At 41.9% G+C, this 20,866-nt stretch overlaps 1 protein-coding gene across 2 annotated transcripts in view; it reads left to right on the forward strand.

Moving 5' to 3' along the window:
• The window catches only part of LOC114662570 (serine/threonine-protein kinase PAK 3), a 194,445-nt gene that overhangs the window by 148,074 nt on the left and 25,505 nt on the right, over positions 1 to 20,866 (forward strand). For both annotated transcript variants that reach the window (XM_051935210.1, XM_028816110.2), the window contains 3 exons: positions 2,550 to 2,598; positions 5,312 to 5,424; positions 12,867 to 12,984. In XM_051935210.1, the coding sequence (XP_051791170.1) occupies positions 2,550 to 2,598; positions 5,312 to 5,424; positions 12,867 to 12,984 (280 nt within the window). The remainder of the gene's footprint in view (positions 1 to 2,549; positions 2,599 to 5,311; positions 5,425 to 12,866; positions 12,985 to 20,866) is intronic.

The raw sequence follows: 20,866 nt of genomic DNA on the forward strand, positions 1-20,866 counted from the left end.
AGAGGAGAAGGGCCAGACTAGTTCAAGCTGACAGAAAGGCTATGGTAACTCAGATAACACTCAGAAAAGCATGTCAGAATGCACAACACATTGAACATTAAGATGTATGGGCAACAACAGCAGAAGACCATGTTGGGTTCCACTCCTGTCAGCCAAGAACAGTGCAGTGCAGTGGTCACAGAATCACCAAAACTGGACAGCCAAAGTCTGGAAAGATGTACCCTGGTCTGAGGAATCTCGATTTCTGCTGAGGCACACTAATGGTAAGGTCAGAATTTGGAGTCATCATGAATCTGTGAACCCACCCTGCCATGTTTTAACAGTCCAGGCTAGTGGTGGTGGTGGTGGAGTACTGGTGTGGGAAGTATTTTCTTGGCACACTTTAGGCTCATTAATACCAATCAGTCATCACTTGAATGCCACAGCCTATTTAAGAATTTTTGTTGACCATTTTGCTTCCCTTCATGGGCACCATTTATCCATCTCCTAATGGCTACTTCCTGAAAGACAATGCAGCATGTCACAAAGCAATAGTCGTTATGAACATTGGAGTGAGCTCACTGTTCTTCAGTGGCCTTCCCAGTCACCAAATCCAAATCCAAAAGAACACCTCTGGGATGAGGTAGAACAGACGATTTGCAGTATGAATGTGCAGCTGACAAATCTGCAGAAATTGTGTGATGCAATCATGTCAACATGGACCAGAATCTCAAACGAATGTTTCCAATGTCTTGTGGAATCCCTGCCATGAAGAACTGAGGCTGTTTTGAGAGCAAAAGGAGACCCCATAACCAGTATTAGTATAGTGGTCGTAAGGATTGGATCAGTGAGTGCTGTAAGAAAAGAAGCAAAGACAGAAAATGGTTTGGTGGTGCATCTATGACCTCGTATAATGTAAATAAATGAAAGCAAAATGATCCTTTTTGCAAAGGTGAAAATGCTGTCTTTTCAGGCAGGAGTCCAGTATAGAACTGATCCATCTTACTAACCGAAGGTTGTAAACCGCATATGGACGCAGGGCACTGGGCGCTGGGCACATCGAGGCGCATACGCACTGCCACCCGCCACAGAGCAAAAAAAGAAACAAGAGGATTCGAAGGTTGTATTACAGTACAGACGGAATCCCCACAGGTCCATGCTGTGACAACACGCGCGCACCTACAACGCGCTTGTGAAAGAAGTCACAGCTCAAACCAAACAAAACACAGACACGAGACTATGACCTGTGAACTACACCTGGGGTAAAGCGTGCACGCCGGGTTGTACAGCCGCCCGGACGAGACCGCCCACACCACCGCATATACCTTCCATGATATGTCTTCACGCAGCGGCTTCCCACCGAGGCGCATATTACGCTGTGGCACTCGCCCCACTGTCAGACGCAGCGGCTTCCCAGAGTCAGTAGGTGGCCCCCAAACGACACAACCTGTTCAAGCAGTCGGTGTCAGCGAAGGCAACACACTCACGCGCACTGCCTAATCCACTGTGCCAGTAATGTAGATCACATAACGGTCATTCACTTTGGCGCCCGCCCCAGAGTCCAGAGTCAAACGCAGCAGCGTCCCACAACACTGTGCCGCCCGCCCCAGAGTCAAACGCAGCCACTTCCCAAACCGCGGCGGCTTCCCAGAGTCAGTAGGAGGCGCCAAACGCAGCGGCTTCCCAAAACGCAGCGGCTTCCCAGAGTCAGTACATGGTGCCCAAACAACACAACCTGTGAGCTACACTTGCTCTAATCCACTGTGCCAGTAATATAGATCACATAACGGTCAGAGACTCAAACCCAGCGGCTTCCCACACTCAGTGGCTGGCACATGAACACCACAACCTGTAAACTGAACTTGCTGTGCAAAACTCTGCCAGCAGTCAGTGTCAGCACAGGCAACGGAATCACGTCTCCACAAAACGAGACCACTTTACTACAGATATGCTTATGTAGTTAAATGACATTTCCCCAGACACACCCACCCTCCATGATATGTCATCCATCCAGATATCGGACGGAACAGAAACTGATTGCCATTCTTGGATTTCCGATTCTCTAGCGAATCACGGGCTTACTAGTTTAAAATTACCAAACCTTCAGTCATATGAATTCCAGGCAGGAAGGGGAGGGTCCAGGAGGGCAGACCACAAAAGTGCCATCAGAAATAGAATGGTTGTCAGTGGAGTGGTGGCTCTGAGGCTAGGGATATGCACTGGCAATCGGAAGGTTGCCGGTTCGAATCCCGTAAATGCCAATAGGGACTCTGCTCTGTTGGGCCCTTCAGCAAGGTCCTTAACCTGCAATTGCTGAGTGCTTTGAGTAGTGAGAAAAGCGCTATATAAATGCAAATATTATTATTATGGTATTAGAACACAGCGCCAACTCCTGCTTCAGCGGGTTTTTACAATCACCAGAGCCCTTAAGCTACCTCCCATACACATGCGCGTCACAGCATACATAGCACTTTATGGTGCTGCTAAGAAATGAAACACAGTACTGGATATATACAATTGATTTGCATCTTTTGAAATAATGAAAAGTGTTCTTTTGATATTTTCTTTAGAGCATCAGGAACTGTTTACACTGCAATAGATATCGCCACCGGACAAGAGGTAAGTGGTGGTTTGTTAAGTTCTAGTGGACTTTAGTGTTGCGTTACTATTATGTTGAGAAGTTATTATGTAAAGCTTGTTTTGTTTTTATGCAGTCAGCTGTAATCATATATATTCTATATTTGTGAACTACTGGGGGTTGATTGTGGTTCATGGATTGACAAATACCCAGATGTACCTATTTAAAGATAGAGAAGGCTAGAGAAGACCATACTGGTGAATAGAGAATCCCTCAACAAGCTACCTCATTGGTTGACAGGGATCATCAGGTGGTGAATATGCCCTGTAAATGCAAAAGGTGGAATTAAAGGCAAACCTCGAGGGGCACCACATAAAGAGGGATGTCAGGAGGAAATGGCAGGCCACTAATTAAAGATCACAAATTGAAATCTGGGAAACGTTATATAGTAATATAGGGACTGCAAGTTATATAATGGGTCCAGCTGTAGCAGTTTGGACATTGTGGTATATTGGGGGGTGTCTCACACCCCATACCTCAAACACAACTGAATAAGGCACAAGCTCTAGTCTCAAAGGCTCATTTTTTAGCACAGTACCTTACACACAGACCAAAAAATTGCTGACAATATACAAAACCAGTGATAATTCCCTCTGTTTCTGTCCTTCCTGCTTTTCCTACTCACCCAGCTCAAGTGTAAAGGCTCGCATTCACTCTGGACCCAGGAGTATTTCTGGCCCATCAGTATTGCACTTCCAAGTTAGGTGGAACATCCACATGACATGGGAACCTCCTCCCAACATCTCCCTCCAGCAGTACCAAAGGGCCCCAACAGGGATGCCTGTCAGAACTACAACTCCTGTGTAGCCCAGCAGTTGTCCAAAGAGATCCTCTGTACTGGGGGATCAGTCTCCAATTGTCCATCCATTATATTGGCCTGCCAACTCTGATGCCAGCCCATCTCTCCCATTTATGATTTTGTTAAGTCCTCTTTGTATCTTGCAATGAATTCCAGAGAGAACTGTAAAAGTCATCTGGATGTGTCTGCCTCAGGCTCGTTGATAGCTAAGTCTGGAGTTTGAATGTCTGAAGGTTGAAAGCTCATCTCTCAAGGAGGGAATGTAGTCAAATTATAAAGTGAAAGAAAGAGAAAGGCAGAGAACATGTGTGCCATTCAATAGTGAGCACAACCTCAAGTCACTGTTCACATACAGAGAGTTGTTACAAAGACATGTGGTGTTGTAGAAAACAAGTTGGATACTATAAGTGACTTCCTGTGGGTCACACAGTAAGTCATTCTTGGGGACTGAAGCAGAAACTGTCATGGAGCTGACATCCTGACTGATTCAATGCAGAAATCTCCCATGTCGAGACCCCCTTTGTTTCTAAGGACTCATCTTTCAGGAGCAAAATAGCAGCCATACCACCTGCACTTCAGAACAGCTAAGCATGTTTGGGCCTAGCCAGTACTTGGATCTACCAAAGCTTAGGTTGCTACTGGGACAAATGTTGGTGAGGCCATCAGGGAACGCTCATCTTGTGGTCTGTATGTGGATCCCAATGCCCCAGTGCAGTGACAGGGATGCTGTGCTATAAAAATGGATGAGATGTAAAACCAAGGTCCTGACTCTCTGTGGTCATTAATCAGGGTGTTTCCTATTATCCTGGCTAAATTTCCACCATGGCCTGGTCATCTTGGCCCCTAATTATCTCTTGTATTGAATGGACTGTATCTACCACTCCTTTACCATCTAGTAACTAATGTGTGATGAGAGTACTGGAGCAAGAATGGCTGTCGTCGCATCATCAAGGTGGACACTGCACATTGGTGGTGCTAGAAGTGGCTGCCCACTGTCTATGTAAAGTGCTTTGAGTAGGTTAGAAAAGTGCTATATACATTTAATTTAATTATTATTATTAATTGAAAATGTCAAAACAGCTTTACAAAGCATTTGCAAATGTTAACATAAGTGAAGTGCTCATAAGGGACTTTGATAATAAAGTTCAAGATTAGCTTGAATGATTTCACAAAAAAGGACATAACTTGAAATCTGTTATTGTGTTTTGCAAGATAAGCCACAAAAAAACCCTGAAAATTGGATGACCCCTGATATGGGGGGAGTACACTCCAGTTAAACTTTTATGTGGAGGTATATGACAAAATCATAAAAGCTGTACATGTGCATGGGCACAGTAAGAGGGAGGGTGTAAACAAGCGCAAATGTCTTTGGATGTTGGTGAAAGGGGGCCGTGTGAGGTGGGGCCTGGGAAAACTGATGAGCAAAACCCATTGACTTAAATAATACTACTACTACTAATAATAATAATTCATTACATTTATATAGCGCTTTTCTCAGTACTCAAAGCGCTATCCACACAGGGAGGAACCGAATAAGCCACATTTGACAAAATTAACTTGTGGGTTTAAAATATGTGAAGGATTTTTAAGTGAATTCTAAAATTGGCAACATTTTATAGAAAATTAAATATTAAAACTGATATTTTGTTAGCTTCTGCTGGGTCTCACCATTTAGTTGAAACTATCGCAGCCTAATGTCTTATTTAGAAATGTGTTCAGTGTTACAGGATGACTCTGACAGCACAAAGTGAGGAAGAACTGAATGAGGTAGATCATTTTTGAGTAGTGTTGTAACACTAAAATGGTGTTTAACCACATCTTTAACCATAATAAGAATAAACAAGTGAATCTGGAAAAGGAATGAATGAAACGTTTTAATGTCAATTGGATTTCAGGTGGCTATAAAACAGATGAACCTCCAACAACAGCCGAAGAAAGAGTTGATAATTAATGAAATTCTTGTGATGAGGGAAAATAAAAACCCAAACATCGTCAACTATTTAGACAGGTAAGATGTTGTTATTGGACTATGGTTTTAAGTGCCGAGTCACACTTTTCATTGCATTACTAGCCTCTTCAGTCTTCCCTGTTCTTTCAAAGGCTTTCCATGCACACAAGTACACCTTTACTTATTTGGCTGATGCCTTTATCCAAGGTGACTTACAAAATTTATGATAAAATTGGTTACATTTTTTTTTGGTTTTCCAGCTGGCACACAGGCAGGTCAAGTGACTTGCTCAGGGTCACGCAGTATCAGTAGTGGGAATTGGACCCAGAATCAGGGTTTGAAGTCCACAGCCTTAACCATTACATCACACTATATATTTATATATATATATATATATATATATATATACTGTATATATACTCTCTATGTTAATACGCGGTGGTGTAACTCTGGACACATTAACGTCAAAATCTCCACTTGCTGCAGGGATATCGAACTGTTGGCCGTAAGTTTACGTCCCTACTACTTGCCCAGAGAGTTTGGACATGTCATTGTTGTCATCGTGTATATCCCTCCTCGGGCGGACGAGGAGTCAGCGAGTGACATCATCCATTCTGCTGTTGCTAAGTTACAAACGCAGCACCCTGAGGCACTTGTGCTAATCGCTGGAGACTTTAACCATGTGATGCTGGACAAAACATTACCTGCATTCTCCCAGTATGTGGACTGTAACACCCGGGGAAATAAGACTATTGATTTACTGTATGCAAACGTTAAAGACGCATACAGCGCCACCCCGCTGCCTGCGCTTGGGAAAGCAGATCATAACCTGGTTCTGCTTCAGCCTCACTATAAACCAAAAGTGAGAGTCCTACCTGTAACCACATGATCATTCAGGAAGTGGACCCCGGAGGCTGAGAATACTCTGAGAGAACTTTTTGGAACTACAGACTGGGATATCCTGCAGGGATCTCATAATGAGAACATTGAGGAAGTTGTTGACTGCACTACTGACTACATCAACTTCTGTATGGACATTGTAGTTCCATTAAGAACTGTACGCTGCTATGCTAACAACAAGCCATGGATTACAAGTGACATCAAGGGCCTTTTGAACCAGAAGAAAAGGGCTTTTAAAAACGGTGATCAGCATGAGCTCAAGCGCGTGCAGAAGGAACTCCGAGTCCAGCTCAGGGCGGCGAAGGAGCAGTACAGGAGAAAGCTGGAGCAGAAGTTGCAGAATAACAGCATGAAGGAAGTGTGGGATGGGATGAAGATCATCACTGGCTGCAGCTCGAAGCGGGGGTACCACCATTGAGAGAGACGTGAAGAGAGCAAACCAAATGAACAACTTCTTTAACAGGTTTGACCACCCTAACCCACTCTCACTCTCACCTCGGAGTATTGCACCCTCCACACATCCTTCTGCTGATACCAGCATAGGAAAGACATCCCCACCCATAATTACAACAGCGCAAGTGAGCAGAGAGCTGAGGAGACTTCGTGCCAGCAAAGCAGCGGGTCCAGATGGAGTATCGCCACGACTGCTGAAGGTCTGTGCATCGGAGCTGGGGGGCCCTCTACAGCGCATCTTCAACCTGAGCCTGGAACAGGGGAAAGTCCCGAGGCTTTGGAAAACATCTTGTATCACCCCAATCCCAAAGGTATCACGTCCTAGTGAGCTGAATGACTTTCGGCCTGTTGCTCTGACATCACATGTGATGAAGACCATGGAGAGGCTGCTGCTTCACCACTTTAGGCCACAGGTTCAACACGCCCTTGACCCTCTGCAGTTTGCATATCAGGAGAAGGTGGGAGCAGAGGATGCCATCATCTATATGCTACACCGATCCCTCTCTCACTTGGACAGAGGTAGTGGTGCTGTAAGAATTATGTTTCTAGACTTGTCTAGCGCCTTCAACACAATCCAACCTCTGCTCCTTAGGGACAAGCTGACAGAGATGGGATTAGATTCATACCTAGTGGCATGGATCGTGGACTATCTTAAAGACAGACCTCAGTATGTGCGTCTTGGGAACTGCACGTCTGACATTGTGGTCAGCAACACAGGAGCGCCACAGGAGACTGTACTTTCTCCGGTCCTGTTCAGCCTATATACATCGGACTTCCAATACAACTCGGAGTCCTGCCATGTGCAAAAGTTCGCTGATGACACTGCTATCGTGGGCTGCATCAGGAATGGGCTGGAGGAGGAGTATAGGGACCTAATCAATGACTTTGTTAAATGGTGCGACTCAAACCACCTACACCTGAACACCAGCAAAACCAAAGAGCTGGTGGTGGATTTTAGGAGGCCCAGACCCCTCATAGACCCAGTGATCATCAAAGGTGACTGTATGCAGATGGTGCAGACCTATAAATATCTGGGAGTGCAGCTGGATGATAAATTAGACTGGACTGCCAATACTGATGCGCTGTGCAAGAAAGGACAGAGCCGGTTATACTACCTTAGAAGGCTGGCGTCCTTCAACATCTGCAATAAGATGCTGCAGATGTTCTATCAGACAGTTGTGGCGAGCGCCCTCTTCTACGCAGTGGTGTGCTGGGGAGGCAGCATTAAGAGGAAAGACGCCTCACGTCTCGACAAACTGGTGAGGAAGGCAAGCTCTATTGTTGGCATGGAGCTGGACAGTTTAACATCTGTGGCAGAGCGAAGGGCGCTCAGCAGGCTCCTATCAATTATGGAGAATCCACTGCATCCACTTAATAGTATCATCTCCAGACAGAAGAGCAGCTTCAGCGACAGACTGCTGTCACTGTCCTGCTCCACTAACAGATTGAGGAGATCGTTTCTCCCCCAAACTATGTGACTCTTTAATTCCACCCAGAGGGGTAAACGTTAACATTCAACATTATACATAGTTATTGTCTGTTTTTCTGTTTTTCACCTGCATTGTTATCATTTTTTAATTTAATATTATTTATTGTATCAGTATACTGCTGCTGAAGAATGTGAATTTCCCATTGGGATTAATAAAGTATCTATCTATCTATCTATCTATCTATCTATCTATCTATCTATCTATCTATCTATCTATCTATCTATCTATCTATCTATCTATACTGTATATATATATATATGTGCCTGTCATACCCTTGAATGTTTTCACATTTTAGTGTTATACAACATTGAATCACAATGGATTTAATTAATCTCTTGACGTTGATCAACAGAAAAAAACTTTAATATTTTCAGATCTCTGCAAAGTTATCAAAATCAGGAATGTCCAATTCCGGTCTTGGTGGGCCACAGTGGCTGCAGGTTTTCATTCTAACCATCTTCTTAATTAGTGAGTCGCTTTTGCTGCCGATTTTGCCTTAGTTTTAATTGACGTGACTCAGACGCCTTAGTTGTTTCTTTTTCCTTAATGAGCAGTCAAACAATAATGAGACAAAAAACAAGCTGCCACATGACCACCTAACCTGAAAATAATAATAATAATAATAATTCATTACATTTATATAGCGCTTTTCTCAGTACTCAACGCTATAAAGAAAGGTTAAGGTCTCGGTCATGTTGGTCTGCTCAGGTCACCAAAACATCTTGACAGTGGTCTTAGAAAATAAACAGTCTGCTCTGGCAGAAGGAAAGCAGCAACAACTCCTGATATTCAATAGCGGCTTTAATTAACAGAAAGAATGGGCTTTTCATTAAGAAACTGGTTGGAGTGAAACTGGCTGAAGTTTGACGTTCCAGTTTAGCTGGTCATCTGTTGGCTCGTTTCATGTCTCATTTCAGTTGGGCTGCCATTTGATGAAGAAACAAATCAATTCAGAGGACTGAATCCTTAAAAACAGGGCTATTAAAATGAAGGGAAAAAGGAGTTAATTAACAGTGAAAACTGGTCACTGATTAGGAAAAAGGGTTGGAATGAAAACATGCAGCCACTGCGGCCCACCAGGACCGGAGTTGGACCCACCTGGTCTTAATTAATTACAAATATAAAGCACAAAATAATCCATCCATCCATTTTCCAACCCGCTATATTCCTAACTACAGGGTCATGGGGGTCTGCTGGAGCCAATCCCAGCCAACACAGGGCACAAGGCAGGAACCAATCCCAGGCAGGGTGCCAACAAAATAATTGATTGCATAAGTATAAATAATGTCTGGTGTAGAAAGTTGGCCTTAGAAGTCCCATAATTAGCTCAATGGAGGTCTACTTATCTGGAAGGTCCAGCTTGTGGTGAGTCAGTATGGTGGCTTAACATACACAATGAAGAGGAAGGAACACTTGAAGCAACTCTGTGAAAAGTCAGGATGGAGACATGAAAATATCCAAGTCACTGAACATCCCTTGGAGTTCAGTTAAATCAGTCATTAAAAATGAAAAGATAATGGCATGTCTATAAATCTGCTAGAGTAGGTCATCCACAAAAACTGAGTGATCAAGCAAGAGAAAGACAAGTGAGGGAGACCACCCAGAGAGTGAGGAGAACTCTAAAGGAGTTACACGCTGCAGCGATTCAGACTAGAGAGACTGTGCAGACAACAACTGTTGTCTGTGTGGTTCCCCAGTCATAGTATCATGGGAGTGTGGCAAAGAGAATACCACTGTTAAAAAAATGGCCAGAGTCTGATAGAAGGCACATGCAAGTCCAAGAAGTCAGCATAAGGAAGGATCTATGGTCTGATGAGACCAAACAAGAGCTTTTTGGTCTTCAGACTAAATGTCATATTTGGATATGCAAAGAACTGTACATTATCTAAAATGCACCAACCCCACCTTGAGACATTGGTGATGGTAACCTGACCCTGTGGCAATGCTGATTTGCAGCAGGCCCTGGAAGGATTATGAAGATAACATGACTGCAGCAAAAAGCAAAGAAGGAGGAAAATCTGATACAGCCTACAAGAAAGATTTGTTTTCCATTAAGACAATAACCTCAGACATAAAGCCAAGCTACACAGGAATAGCATCTCACTCCAATTAGGAATCTGTGGCTGGACTTAGTAAAGGCTGATCACTCAGACTTCTCATTCAGCAGTTTTGCAAGGAAGAATTGGGGAAAATGGCAGTGTCCAGAAGTGCAAAGTTGATAGAGACCTGAGCACACAGACTTCAAGGTTGATGTAGCAGCCAGAGCTGTGTCTACTAAATACTGACATGAAGGGGGAGAACACTTCTGCAATCAACTAATGCTGACCATATTTCAGAGGTGTCTTCTCACTTTGGCAGTAGAGAGTCTTTCTCTGTCGAACAGTGCCAAAAAAGCCAAAGTAAATCCTTGGTGATTCAGTGTTCTATGACAAGAAAATGTCAAAACTTCCATGAGGGTGAATACTTTTAATAGGCCCTATATACAGTGCATCTGGAAAATATTCACAGCGCATCACTTTTTCCACATTTTGTTATGTTGCAGCCTTATTCCAAAATGGATTAAATTCATTTTTTTCCTCAGAATTCTACACACAACACCCCATAATGACAACGTGAAAAAAGTTTACTTGAGATTTTTGCAAATTTATTAAAAATAAAAAAATTGAGAAAGCACATGTACATAAGTATTCACAGCCTTTGCCATGAAGCTCAAAATTGAGCTCAGGTGCATCCTGTTTCCCCTGATCATCCTTGAGATGTTTCTGCAGTTTAATTGGAGTCCACCTGTGGCAAATTCAGTTGACTGGACATGATTTGGAAAGGCATACACCTGTCTATATAAGGTCCCACAGTTGACAGTTCATGTCAGATCACAAACCAAGCATGAAGTCAAAGGAATTGTCTGTAGACCTCCGAGACAGGATTGTCTCGAGGCATAAATCTGGGGAAGGTTACAGAAAAATTTCTGCTGCTTTGAAGGTCCCAATGAGAACAGTGGCCTCCATCATCCGTAAGTGGAAGAAGTTCAAAACTACCAGGACTCTTCCTAGAGCTGGCCGGCCATCTAAACTGAGCGATCGGGGGAGAAGGGCCTTAGTCAGGGAGGTGACCAAAAACCCGATGGTCACTATGTCAGAGCTCCAGAGGTCCTCTGTGGAGAGAAGAGAACCTTCCAGAAGGACAACCATCTCTGCAGCAATCTACCAATCAGGCCTGTATGGTAGAGTGGCCAGACGGAAGCCACTCCTTAGTAAAAGGCACATGGCAACCCGTCCGGAGTTTGCCAAAAGGCACCTGAAAGACTCTCAGACCATGAGAAAGAAAATTCTCTGGTCTGATGAGACAAAGATTGAACTCTTTGGTGTGAATGCCAGGCGTCACGTTTGGAGGAAACCAGACACCGCTCATCACCAGGCCAATACCATCCCTACAGTGAGGCATGGTGGTGGCAGAATCATGCTGTAGGGATGTTTTTCAGCGGCAGGACCTGGGAGACTAGTCAAGATAAAGGGAAAGATGACTGCAACAATGTACAGAGACATCCTGGATGAAAACCTGCTCCAGAGCGCTCTTGACCTCAGACTGGGGCGACGGTTCATCTTTCAGCAGGACAACAACCCTAAGCACACAGCCAAGATATCAAAGGAGTGGCTTCAGGACAACTCTGTGAATGTCCTTGAGTGGCCCAGCCAGAGCCCAGACTTGAATCCGATTGAACATCTCTGGAGAGATCTTAAAATGGCTGTGCACCGATGCTTCCCATCCAACCTGATGGAGCTTGAGAGGTGCTGCAAAGAGGAATGGGCGAAACTGGCCAACAATAGGTGTGCCAAGCTTGTGGCATCCTATTCAAAAAGACTTGAGGCTGTAATTGCTGCCAAAGGTGCATCGACAAAGTACTGAGCAAAGGCTGTGAATACTTATTTACATGTGATTTCTCAGTTTTTTTATTTTTAATAAATTTGCAAAAACCTCAAGTAAACTTTTTCATGTTGTCATTATGGGGTGTTGTGTGTAGAATTCTGAAGAAAAAATGAATTTAATCCATTTTGGAATAAGGCTGTAACATAACAAAATGTGGAAAAAGTGATGCGCTGTGAATACTTTCCGGATGCACTTTATAATATAAATCTGTAGGATGAAGGAGCATGGTATTTTTCTGTTTCTCTCCTTTTATCTGTGTGATTTTCCCCAACATGCCATATGAAGTTTAAATTAGTTAGTCCCGAATGAGGAAGTGTCTGTGTTTTCATGATAGATCGGTGGTCCATCCATTTTTGATTCCTGTTTCGGTTCCCAGTGACTATAAACTGGATTGACCATGTTTCATAATGGAGGGTAGATAACTGAGTGTAAAAAACCCAAACGTCTACTCTTGCACTCTCAATAGGGAAATTTAGTGTTGTAAGACTGAATTTGAACCTGAAGAATTTCTGTGCAAAACATTTCCACAAACCTGGTGAAAGCATTACAATCACAATGAAGCTGTCCTAGCTCAAAAGCTGTGAGGCAGTCAAATCACCGAATAAGTGTGTCCCCCTACAATTAAAAATAAACCCAATGTCGAGTTTACACATGCCAAAACAGATTACTGCTTTTCATTTTGAACATGTTGATAGATAATTCATTACTGTTTGTGTCCTTCAATATATTTGGCAGCTACCTGGTTGGAGACGAGCTTTGGGTAGTTATGGAGTACCTAGCAGGGGGCTCACTCACTGATGTGGTAACGGAGACATGCATGGACGAAGGACAGATTGCAGCAGTTTGCAGAGAGGTAAAAACACATTTCTTTCTAAAGATTTTGGTATGGTGCCATTTTTAAAAATTAAGAGCTTTTACCTCACACTCATGTTATTAAAAGTTGAGCTTTAAAAAGAGGAGAAAAAAAGACAAGCCAGTGCTATTGGCTTTCCTAAACAGATGTTCAATTCCATGATTACCTGAAAGAAAGGATTACTAAACAAAATACTTTTCACATGTCCCTGCCCCTCATCTCTCACTCCTCTTTTGACTTCTCTTTCTTTACTTAAGAAGCCTTATAATTCCTTCTCAGACTTTGTGTTTATTATCAATCTTATACCACATCTTGGAGTTTATGAGGGATTATTACAAACCCGGGGAGACCCTGAAAGTGTTACTATCTGGATGCTGTAGTTCCCATCTAAATGTATTCTGTTTGTCTTGATAAATGGCCTCCTTCAGAGTCCCAAAAAGTATGGCTCTTTATATCGTATATACAGTCATATGAAAAAGTTTGGGAACCCCTGTTAATTCTTTGGATTTTTGTTTATCATTGACTGAGCTTTCAAAGTAGCAACTTCCTTTTAATATATGACATGGCTTAAGGAAACAGTAGTATTTCAGCAGTGACATTAAGTTTATTGGATTAACAGAAAATATGCAATATGCATCATAACAAAATTAGACAGGTTCATAAATTTGGGCACCCCAACAGAAATATTACATCAATACTTAGTTGAGCCTCCTTTTGCAAATATAACAGCCTCTAGACACCTCCTATAGACTTTGATGCGTGTCTGGATTCTGGATGGAGGTATTTTTGACCATTCTTCCATACAAAATCTCTCCAGTTCAGTTAAATTTGATGGCTGACGAGCATGGACAGCCTGCTTCAAATCATCCCATAGGTTTTCAATGATATTCAAATCAGGGGACTGTGACGGTCATTCCAGAACATTGTACTTCTCCCTCTGCATGAATGGCTTTGTAGACTTTGAACTGTGTTTTGGGTCATTGTCTTGTTGGAATATCCAACCCCTGCGTAACTTCAACTTTGTGACTGATGCTTGAACATTATCCTGAAGAATTTGTTGATATTGGGTTGAATTCCTCTGACCCTCGACTTTAACAAGGGCCCCAGTCCCTGAACTAGCCACACAGCCCCACAGCATGATGGAACCTCTACCAAATTTGACAGTAGGTAGCATGTTTTTCTTTTGGAATGCGGTGTTCTTCTACCGCCATACAAAGCGCATTTTGCTATGACCAAATAACTCAATTTTTGTCTCATCAGTCCAAAGCACTTTGTTCCAAAATGAATCTGGCTTGTCTAAATGAGCATTTGCTTACAACAAGCGACTGTTTGTGGCGTGAGTGCAGAAAGGGCTTCTTTCTCATCACCCTGCCATACAGATGTTCTTTGTGCAAATTGAGCTGAATTGTAGAATGATGTGCAGATACACCATCTGCAGTAAGATGTTCTTGCAGGTCTTTGGAGGTGATCTGTGGGTTGTCTGTAACCATTCTCACAATCCTGTGCATATGCCGCTCCTGTATTTTTCTTGGCCTGCCAGACCTGCTGGGTTTAACAGCAACTGTGCCTGTGGCCTTCCATTTCCTGATTCCATTCCTTACAGTTGAAACTGACAGTTTAAACCTCTAAGATAGCTTTTTGTAGCCTTCCCCTAAAACATGATACTGAACAATCTTTGTTTTCAGATCTTTTGAGAGTTGCTTTGAGGATCCCATGCTGTCACTCTTCAGAGGAGAGTCAAAGGGAAGCACAACTTGCAATTGACCACCTTAAATACCTTTTCTCATGATTGGACACACCTGTCTATGAAGTTCAAGGCTTAACGAGCTAATCCAACCAATTTGGTGTTGCAAATAATCAGTATTGAGCAGATACATGCATTCAAATCAACAAAATTACAAGGGGACCCAAATTTTTGCACAGCCAGTTTTTCACATTTGATTTAATTTCATACAACTAAATACTGCTTCACTAAAAATCTTTGTTCGGAAAAAACCCCAGTACTCAGATGTTCCTAGGAAATGAAAGACATATCACTGTTATCTTTTCTGTTGAAAGTAGAGTAAATTATTATGCAGGCTGAGAGGGGCTCCCAAACTTTTTCATATGACTGTATGTATCAATGGCCCCTTCCTCTAAAGATGATTTCTGCCACCAGTACACTGCATTATTAATACAATTACTGTTTAAATCCAAACTTGCCTTTCATTTGTCACACAAAGGTTGGTTTCCATTCTCATGTTTCCATTTTCTGGCATTTCCAGTTTCCTTGTGTTCAGGATTTCTGGTTTCTGATAACTCCAACTCCTCATGTTACTCTTTGAATCCTGTCAACTCTGTGTAAAGTGAGGAATGGTATTGAGATATATCACCACAAACTCTACTGATTGGTAAAGAGACAGTATGATTTTTTATCAGAGAACCAGGAAATATAAGAAGTCAAAAAACTAGGTGAGGTCAAAACCAAAAGACACCAGATCTATCAACGAAACCAAAATTAGAACAAGATCAAGCGCATAGGACTTGATATTTCAGTCCTAATATTGGGCACTTTCTTGATGTCTTGAATGGGAATAGGATAATTGCTTCATTGGGGTCATCAGGTGGTTACCCCGCTTCATAGGTGTTTTGTTAATAGGTCCATGACACCTCCATAGGGCTCAATAGCGACACCTGGCGTCCCAGGTGCTCTCCCCTCCATTTTAATACTCTTCCTTGTCATTTTCAGCCCAGTTTGGATTCTTTCTCCACAGTCAAATTCAGTTACTGCTTCATGTGGCAGCTTCTGATAGGGACATGATGGCTTGTTCGATGGCCCGTCCTCGTACTCCCATCCCCTTCAGAAGCCTTAGTGTTGATGTGGCTACAAACCCTCTACAGCCTACCTCTCCTGGGACCACCTGGGTATGCCAGCCGTGTTGTTCTGCCTCAGCTGCTATGACTGCATTCCTAAGAATTTTGCATTCAATTGCTTCATCAACTGCTGTGTCCTATGGCACAGTTAACAACATAATAAACAAGGACTTCTGCGAGGTTGACCCCAAGATCAGGTCCAGCCCAAGACTGGATGTAATTATTTCTGACAGAAAAATGAGCTTCTCATTTAGATCAACCTACATCTTCCAGTCCCGGGGAGTCCCCAGGAGAATCGGGCCCTTTCTTGTAGACAGTTTCACTGGAGGTTGTCCTGATGTTACGAAGGGGATGGTGTTTACAAATCTTTTGATTGGGGGAGAGAGGGCATTGGTGGAAGATCACCTTGCTTCCAGGTTAATTGCCAGTTGTTGTAGAACCTGGTTGTGCCTCCAGGTATAGCGGTCTGTATAAAAGGTCAGGGACAAGAGCAACACATTCAAGAACTAGGATTTAAAAAGTAAATGTCTTGAAAATCATAATAGAAGGGGGGTGTACTAACTGCAAAAACAACAGTCAATCCAGAAAATGAGAGAGATGTCAAGGGAAAGCGAGGGTCAAGACCAAAAGTCAAAATAGAGAATGTAAGAGTCAAATCATAAACCAAAAATCAGAGACAAAAGGCAGAGCTTTGTTTTAATAACCAATAATCAAAATATCAAGTAAAGAGAGTCAATAAGTTTGGTCCAATCTTTGATAGAAGTGACTGTTTTGGGGGAATCTCTATACCAGTGCACCGATGACATCACAACTAATGCAGCCCCAGTGCATCATGGGAGACTCTTCATGGTAACAGATGACACAAATGCCACAAAATGTGGGCACCCATTGTCAAAGCAAATTGGACTCAGAAAAGAAAGTAAAAATAACCTTCAAAATAGAAGCTCTAAGTAATTTTTACATTTATTAAATGTATAAATTATTTGGGATTTATTATTTAATGAATTATTGGGATTATTATTTGGGATTTTAAAACTCCCAAAACAACACCAAGGTTATGTTTTAAGCCTCAGGAAACCCCAAGAAAAATGAAGAAAAAAAAATTTAAATCATAAGAATAGAATTATCCATAAACTCAAATACAAAATGGACCTCAAGATGACCTTTTAATCTCTCAGCAATTGGCCCCTTGAGGTCATGACCCTAGAGGTCACATCCCTAGAAACCAGAACTCATCTCATGATAGTGAAATCCACAAAATGGTAGTGGCAAAATGAGCTTAGAATCAGAATCCCTGAGTTGCAGAAACATAGAAGAGACACATAATTAGCCAGAATTTATTCAGGATGTAGAATAAAACAATTATTAAAAATACCAATCTAACACAAAATACAAAAAATGAGGCCGAGCCCTCAAGTTCTAGGCCCAGGATTTAGACCTGCTGCTTAAAAATGGCTTGCCCTTGACTTTACAGTAGGCTTTGGCCTACATAGGCATAAAGCCCTCAATAAAACACTCTTCTTACTTCAAAAAATCAACGTATTGATTTAGAGGCACAAGACCATGTAAAAACTCTGGCTCATTGGAAAAATAAATGACGATAAATAAAGTTTAATGCAATAAAATATCCAAATACAAAAATTAATCATTATTATTAATTCATTTAACCTTTATATGGCACTTTTCTAGCTACTCAAAGTGTTTTACATAAACAATAGGGAGACACTTCAGACACCATCAATGTGCAGCATCCACCTGGATAATGAAACGACAGTCATTCTTTCATCAGTACACTCACAAAAGAAAATGCCACATAGGTGAGCCTAAAGAAGGCAACTCAGGAACCAACAAAACCAAATCCACAATCCCAAAGCCAGTAATCAAAAAGCAGAGCATAAAAAGGTTAAAATTCTTTAAATATAGGGACATAGTGCTTAACTACAGGTAGTCGTCGACTTATGACCATGTTAGGTTCCGACAGATCGGTCGTAAGTCTTTCTGGAAGTAAGACGGAGTTGTTCCATCAAACTAAAGAGTATAAAGAAACAAGTAATGTCACACATTTGGTATTTCAAAGCCATGTGTGCCTTAAAGATTTTTGAACTTATGACCAAATAGGCCTTTATTTCAACATTAGCAGCGGGCAGAACTAAAGTGTGGACATGAGACTCGTGCACACGTCAGCTGAGCACACTCCCACATTCATCCTGGTTTTGTGATGCTACAGTAAGTAGGTTGTCATGCATTTTCATGGAAGAAATTCACACAGAAGGGGGAGAATGTTCAGTTCTACAGTACATCTCCGTAGCCACTAGTCAGCTGCACTAACCACTACACCACTATGCTGCCAAACCATTACTGAGTTTTCATTTGAAAACAAAAAAGAACTATACTGTATATTCCTTCAATTAAAATATTTATCCATCCATTTTCTGAACCTCTTGTAGAACGTCTGTGATATTTGAAAATATTTTTTTAAATGAACACTCCCTGGCCTTTTTAAGTTAACTTTCACTGGCCTATTAACAATCAGACAACTCCCTCAATAATTAAGGAAGAGAAACTTGAGCTGGACAGGGGATGTTCTGTCCTGGAGGAGGCCAGCAAATTACACCTTGTGTCACTGAGGGTCCTCAGCAACTTGTGGACACTAGAGGGCTCCTCAAACCCAACACAACAGACTCAGGGCACAAGTTTAAAGCGCATGAGGAAAAACCCGTTCACAATCTTTCACAAAGTGTTTCCCACCACCATAGCCACAAGTAAATAATTGGCACAACACACAGTTATTCTTCTCTCTTTCTGTTTCTTGGTCTCTTTCTCCTTCACTCCTCTCAGCTAGCTTTGTCTACCTTCCACCCGACTCTAGCTCATTTCTGTGAGGCCGGCAAGTCCTTTTACACTGGCCAACCCAGAAGTGCTTCTGCTCTTCCACCCATGTGATCTGAAAGCACTTCTGGGTCAAGCCAAAACCTCATGCCATACGGCTCCTCCATTTTCATAGCACCCCCTGGAGGCACCCACGGTACCAAACAGGGCTGAGATAGCGAACTCCAAGTCCCATGGTGCCCTGTGGGAATCCAGGACATCACTAAAATCCAAGGGAGCTGCCATCTAGCATTTTGGGGGAGGCAGTGCTCTAAAGAAGCTGCCTTCCCCCATTATTCCATTTCTTGGCCGTACCAGCTGGGTTGGGCTGCCGGTTGTCCCTTACAGACTAAAGAGTACACTGTTAGGTGGTGGGTTCAAGACGGTGTAACAAGAAAAGCAGATAATTTGTTTTTTTAATAAAGAAAAAAAAGTTTGCCAAAGCTGTTTAAACTGATACAAAAACACAGATAAAGATTTGGGGTACCACCTTGGTAACCCCATATAATTTGACAGTTGTGAAGAATTAACTCGCAATTAGTTGCGGTGATGTCTTTACAGACACAAATCCAAACAGAACAGAAGGAAGTAACTGGTTTGTGAGTTTATGAAGGAAGATGGTGGGAAGGGCTAGGTCCAGAAAGACAGACGTCAGTGATGGTAGGGTCGTCAGTCATCTGGTCTGCAGAGAGAGGAAGAGAGAAAGGATCAGAAAACAGTGCCAACCCCTGGCTTGGTGGGTAATTACATTTACTAAAGCCCATATGCTGTCCTCCATGCACACGTGTGTGACAGTTGTAATCACTAAAAAGAAATATTAATGCAGAAATCATGTCAGTTATGAGAATCTGACATGACTTGACAGTTTGAGCCACACGATTTGCTTCAGTCATGCCGTCTTGCTGTGCTTACATCTGCTCTCTGTTACAAATTGCTATGTCGTGTTAAATTTTTTTTCTGACACAGTTTAAGTGCTAAAACAAGGCTGGCTTGATTGCTTTAATTTCCATAACAGCAGGGGACATCTTTTTAGACAATCACTTTGGTGGACAGTTACCATCCACACTTTGTCTTTATTGTGAAATTACAGGCTTTCTGTGTTTTTTGTTGTTTCTTTTTTTATAGCTGAGTGTAGCCTAGCAGCTCAGATAAGGTATTGTCTACTAGAAGGATGATGATTCTGTCCCCTGCTTATTGCAATTTTCAGCTCTTCACTTAACCTGCCAGGGTTTACACAGAAATATGGGAATGTAATGTGGACTTGGGATTTACAAACTGTTTTATAGAGAATCAACAGACATATTAACTATCATATTTAATACTTTCTTGCAGACTGTATCCTTTTAAAAGTGTTGTACTTATTATATTATTTATAAGCTGAAATTGTCAGTTATTTTTGTCCCCAAGTACTGAATGTTCTATTATGAGCACGGCATTAATGAATGCTTACTATATAGCATATCTTCTCCTCATCCATTACTAAAATGTGGCAAATATCATCATGTTTAATACAGTACAGCAGAAGATGTTTATATTTCTTGTGAAAAAATAGAAAAAGTGATGCCTGCAACTAAATAACAGAATCTTCAGTCGCTATGATATGTATCCACACATTTTGTTTCATTGTGCAAATGTATCAATTTAACAGGATTTTGTGCTTTCAGCAAAGCCAAAATGCATTTAAAATCTTATGAACAGTCCCTACTGTGTAAACATACACTGTATATATATATATAAAGAGGGGAAAGAGTTGTGGACCAGCTGGTACCATATTTAATGCTGGAAAACTAACCTCAACAAATATTTAAGAATGATCATGCATGTCCTATCCCTGTGATGCCTCATTCCTCAGGTGTCGTTATCTGTTTTTAATTCATTGAAATCCATGCTCTTTGGAACCTGATCCATATTTGAATTTTGAATGTGATCAATGAGACCTTGCATATCTTTCATTCTAAGTTTTTCTTGATTTGAGTTAATAAAGAATAGATGTTGAGATGGTAGAAGTGGGTTAAATACATTGGATCGTATTGCTAATTTTGACCTAAAATATCATGTGGGTGTTATTCGTTTATCTAATCTTGTGCGTTTCATATTTTATGACCATCCTGTTTCGCCATCAAGGAAAAGCAAAGGAAAGAGTAAAGAATCGTTTAACTCT

Source organism: Erpetoichthys calabaricus, chromosome 12 (assembly GCF_900747795.2).
Source record: "Erpetoichthys calabaricus chromosome 12, fErpCal1.3, whole genome shotgun sequence".
Lineage (NCBI taxonomy): Eukaryota > Metazoa > Chordata > Cladistia > Polypteriformes > Polypteridae > Erpetoichthys > Erpetoichthys calabaricus.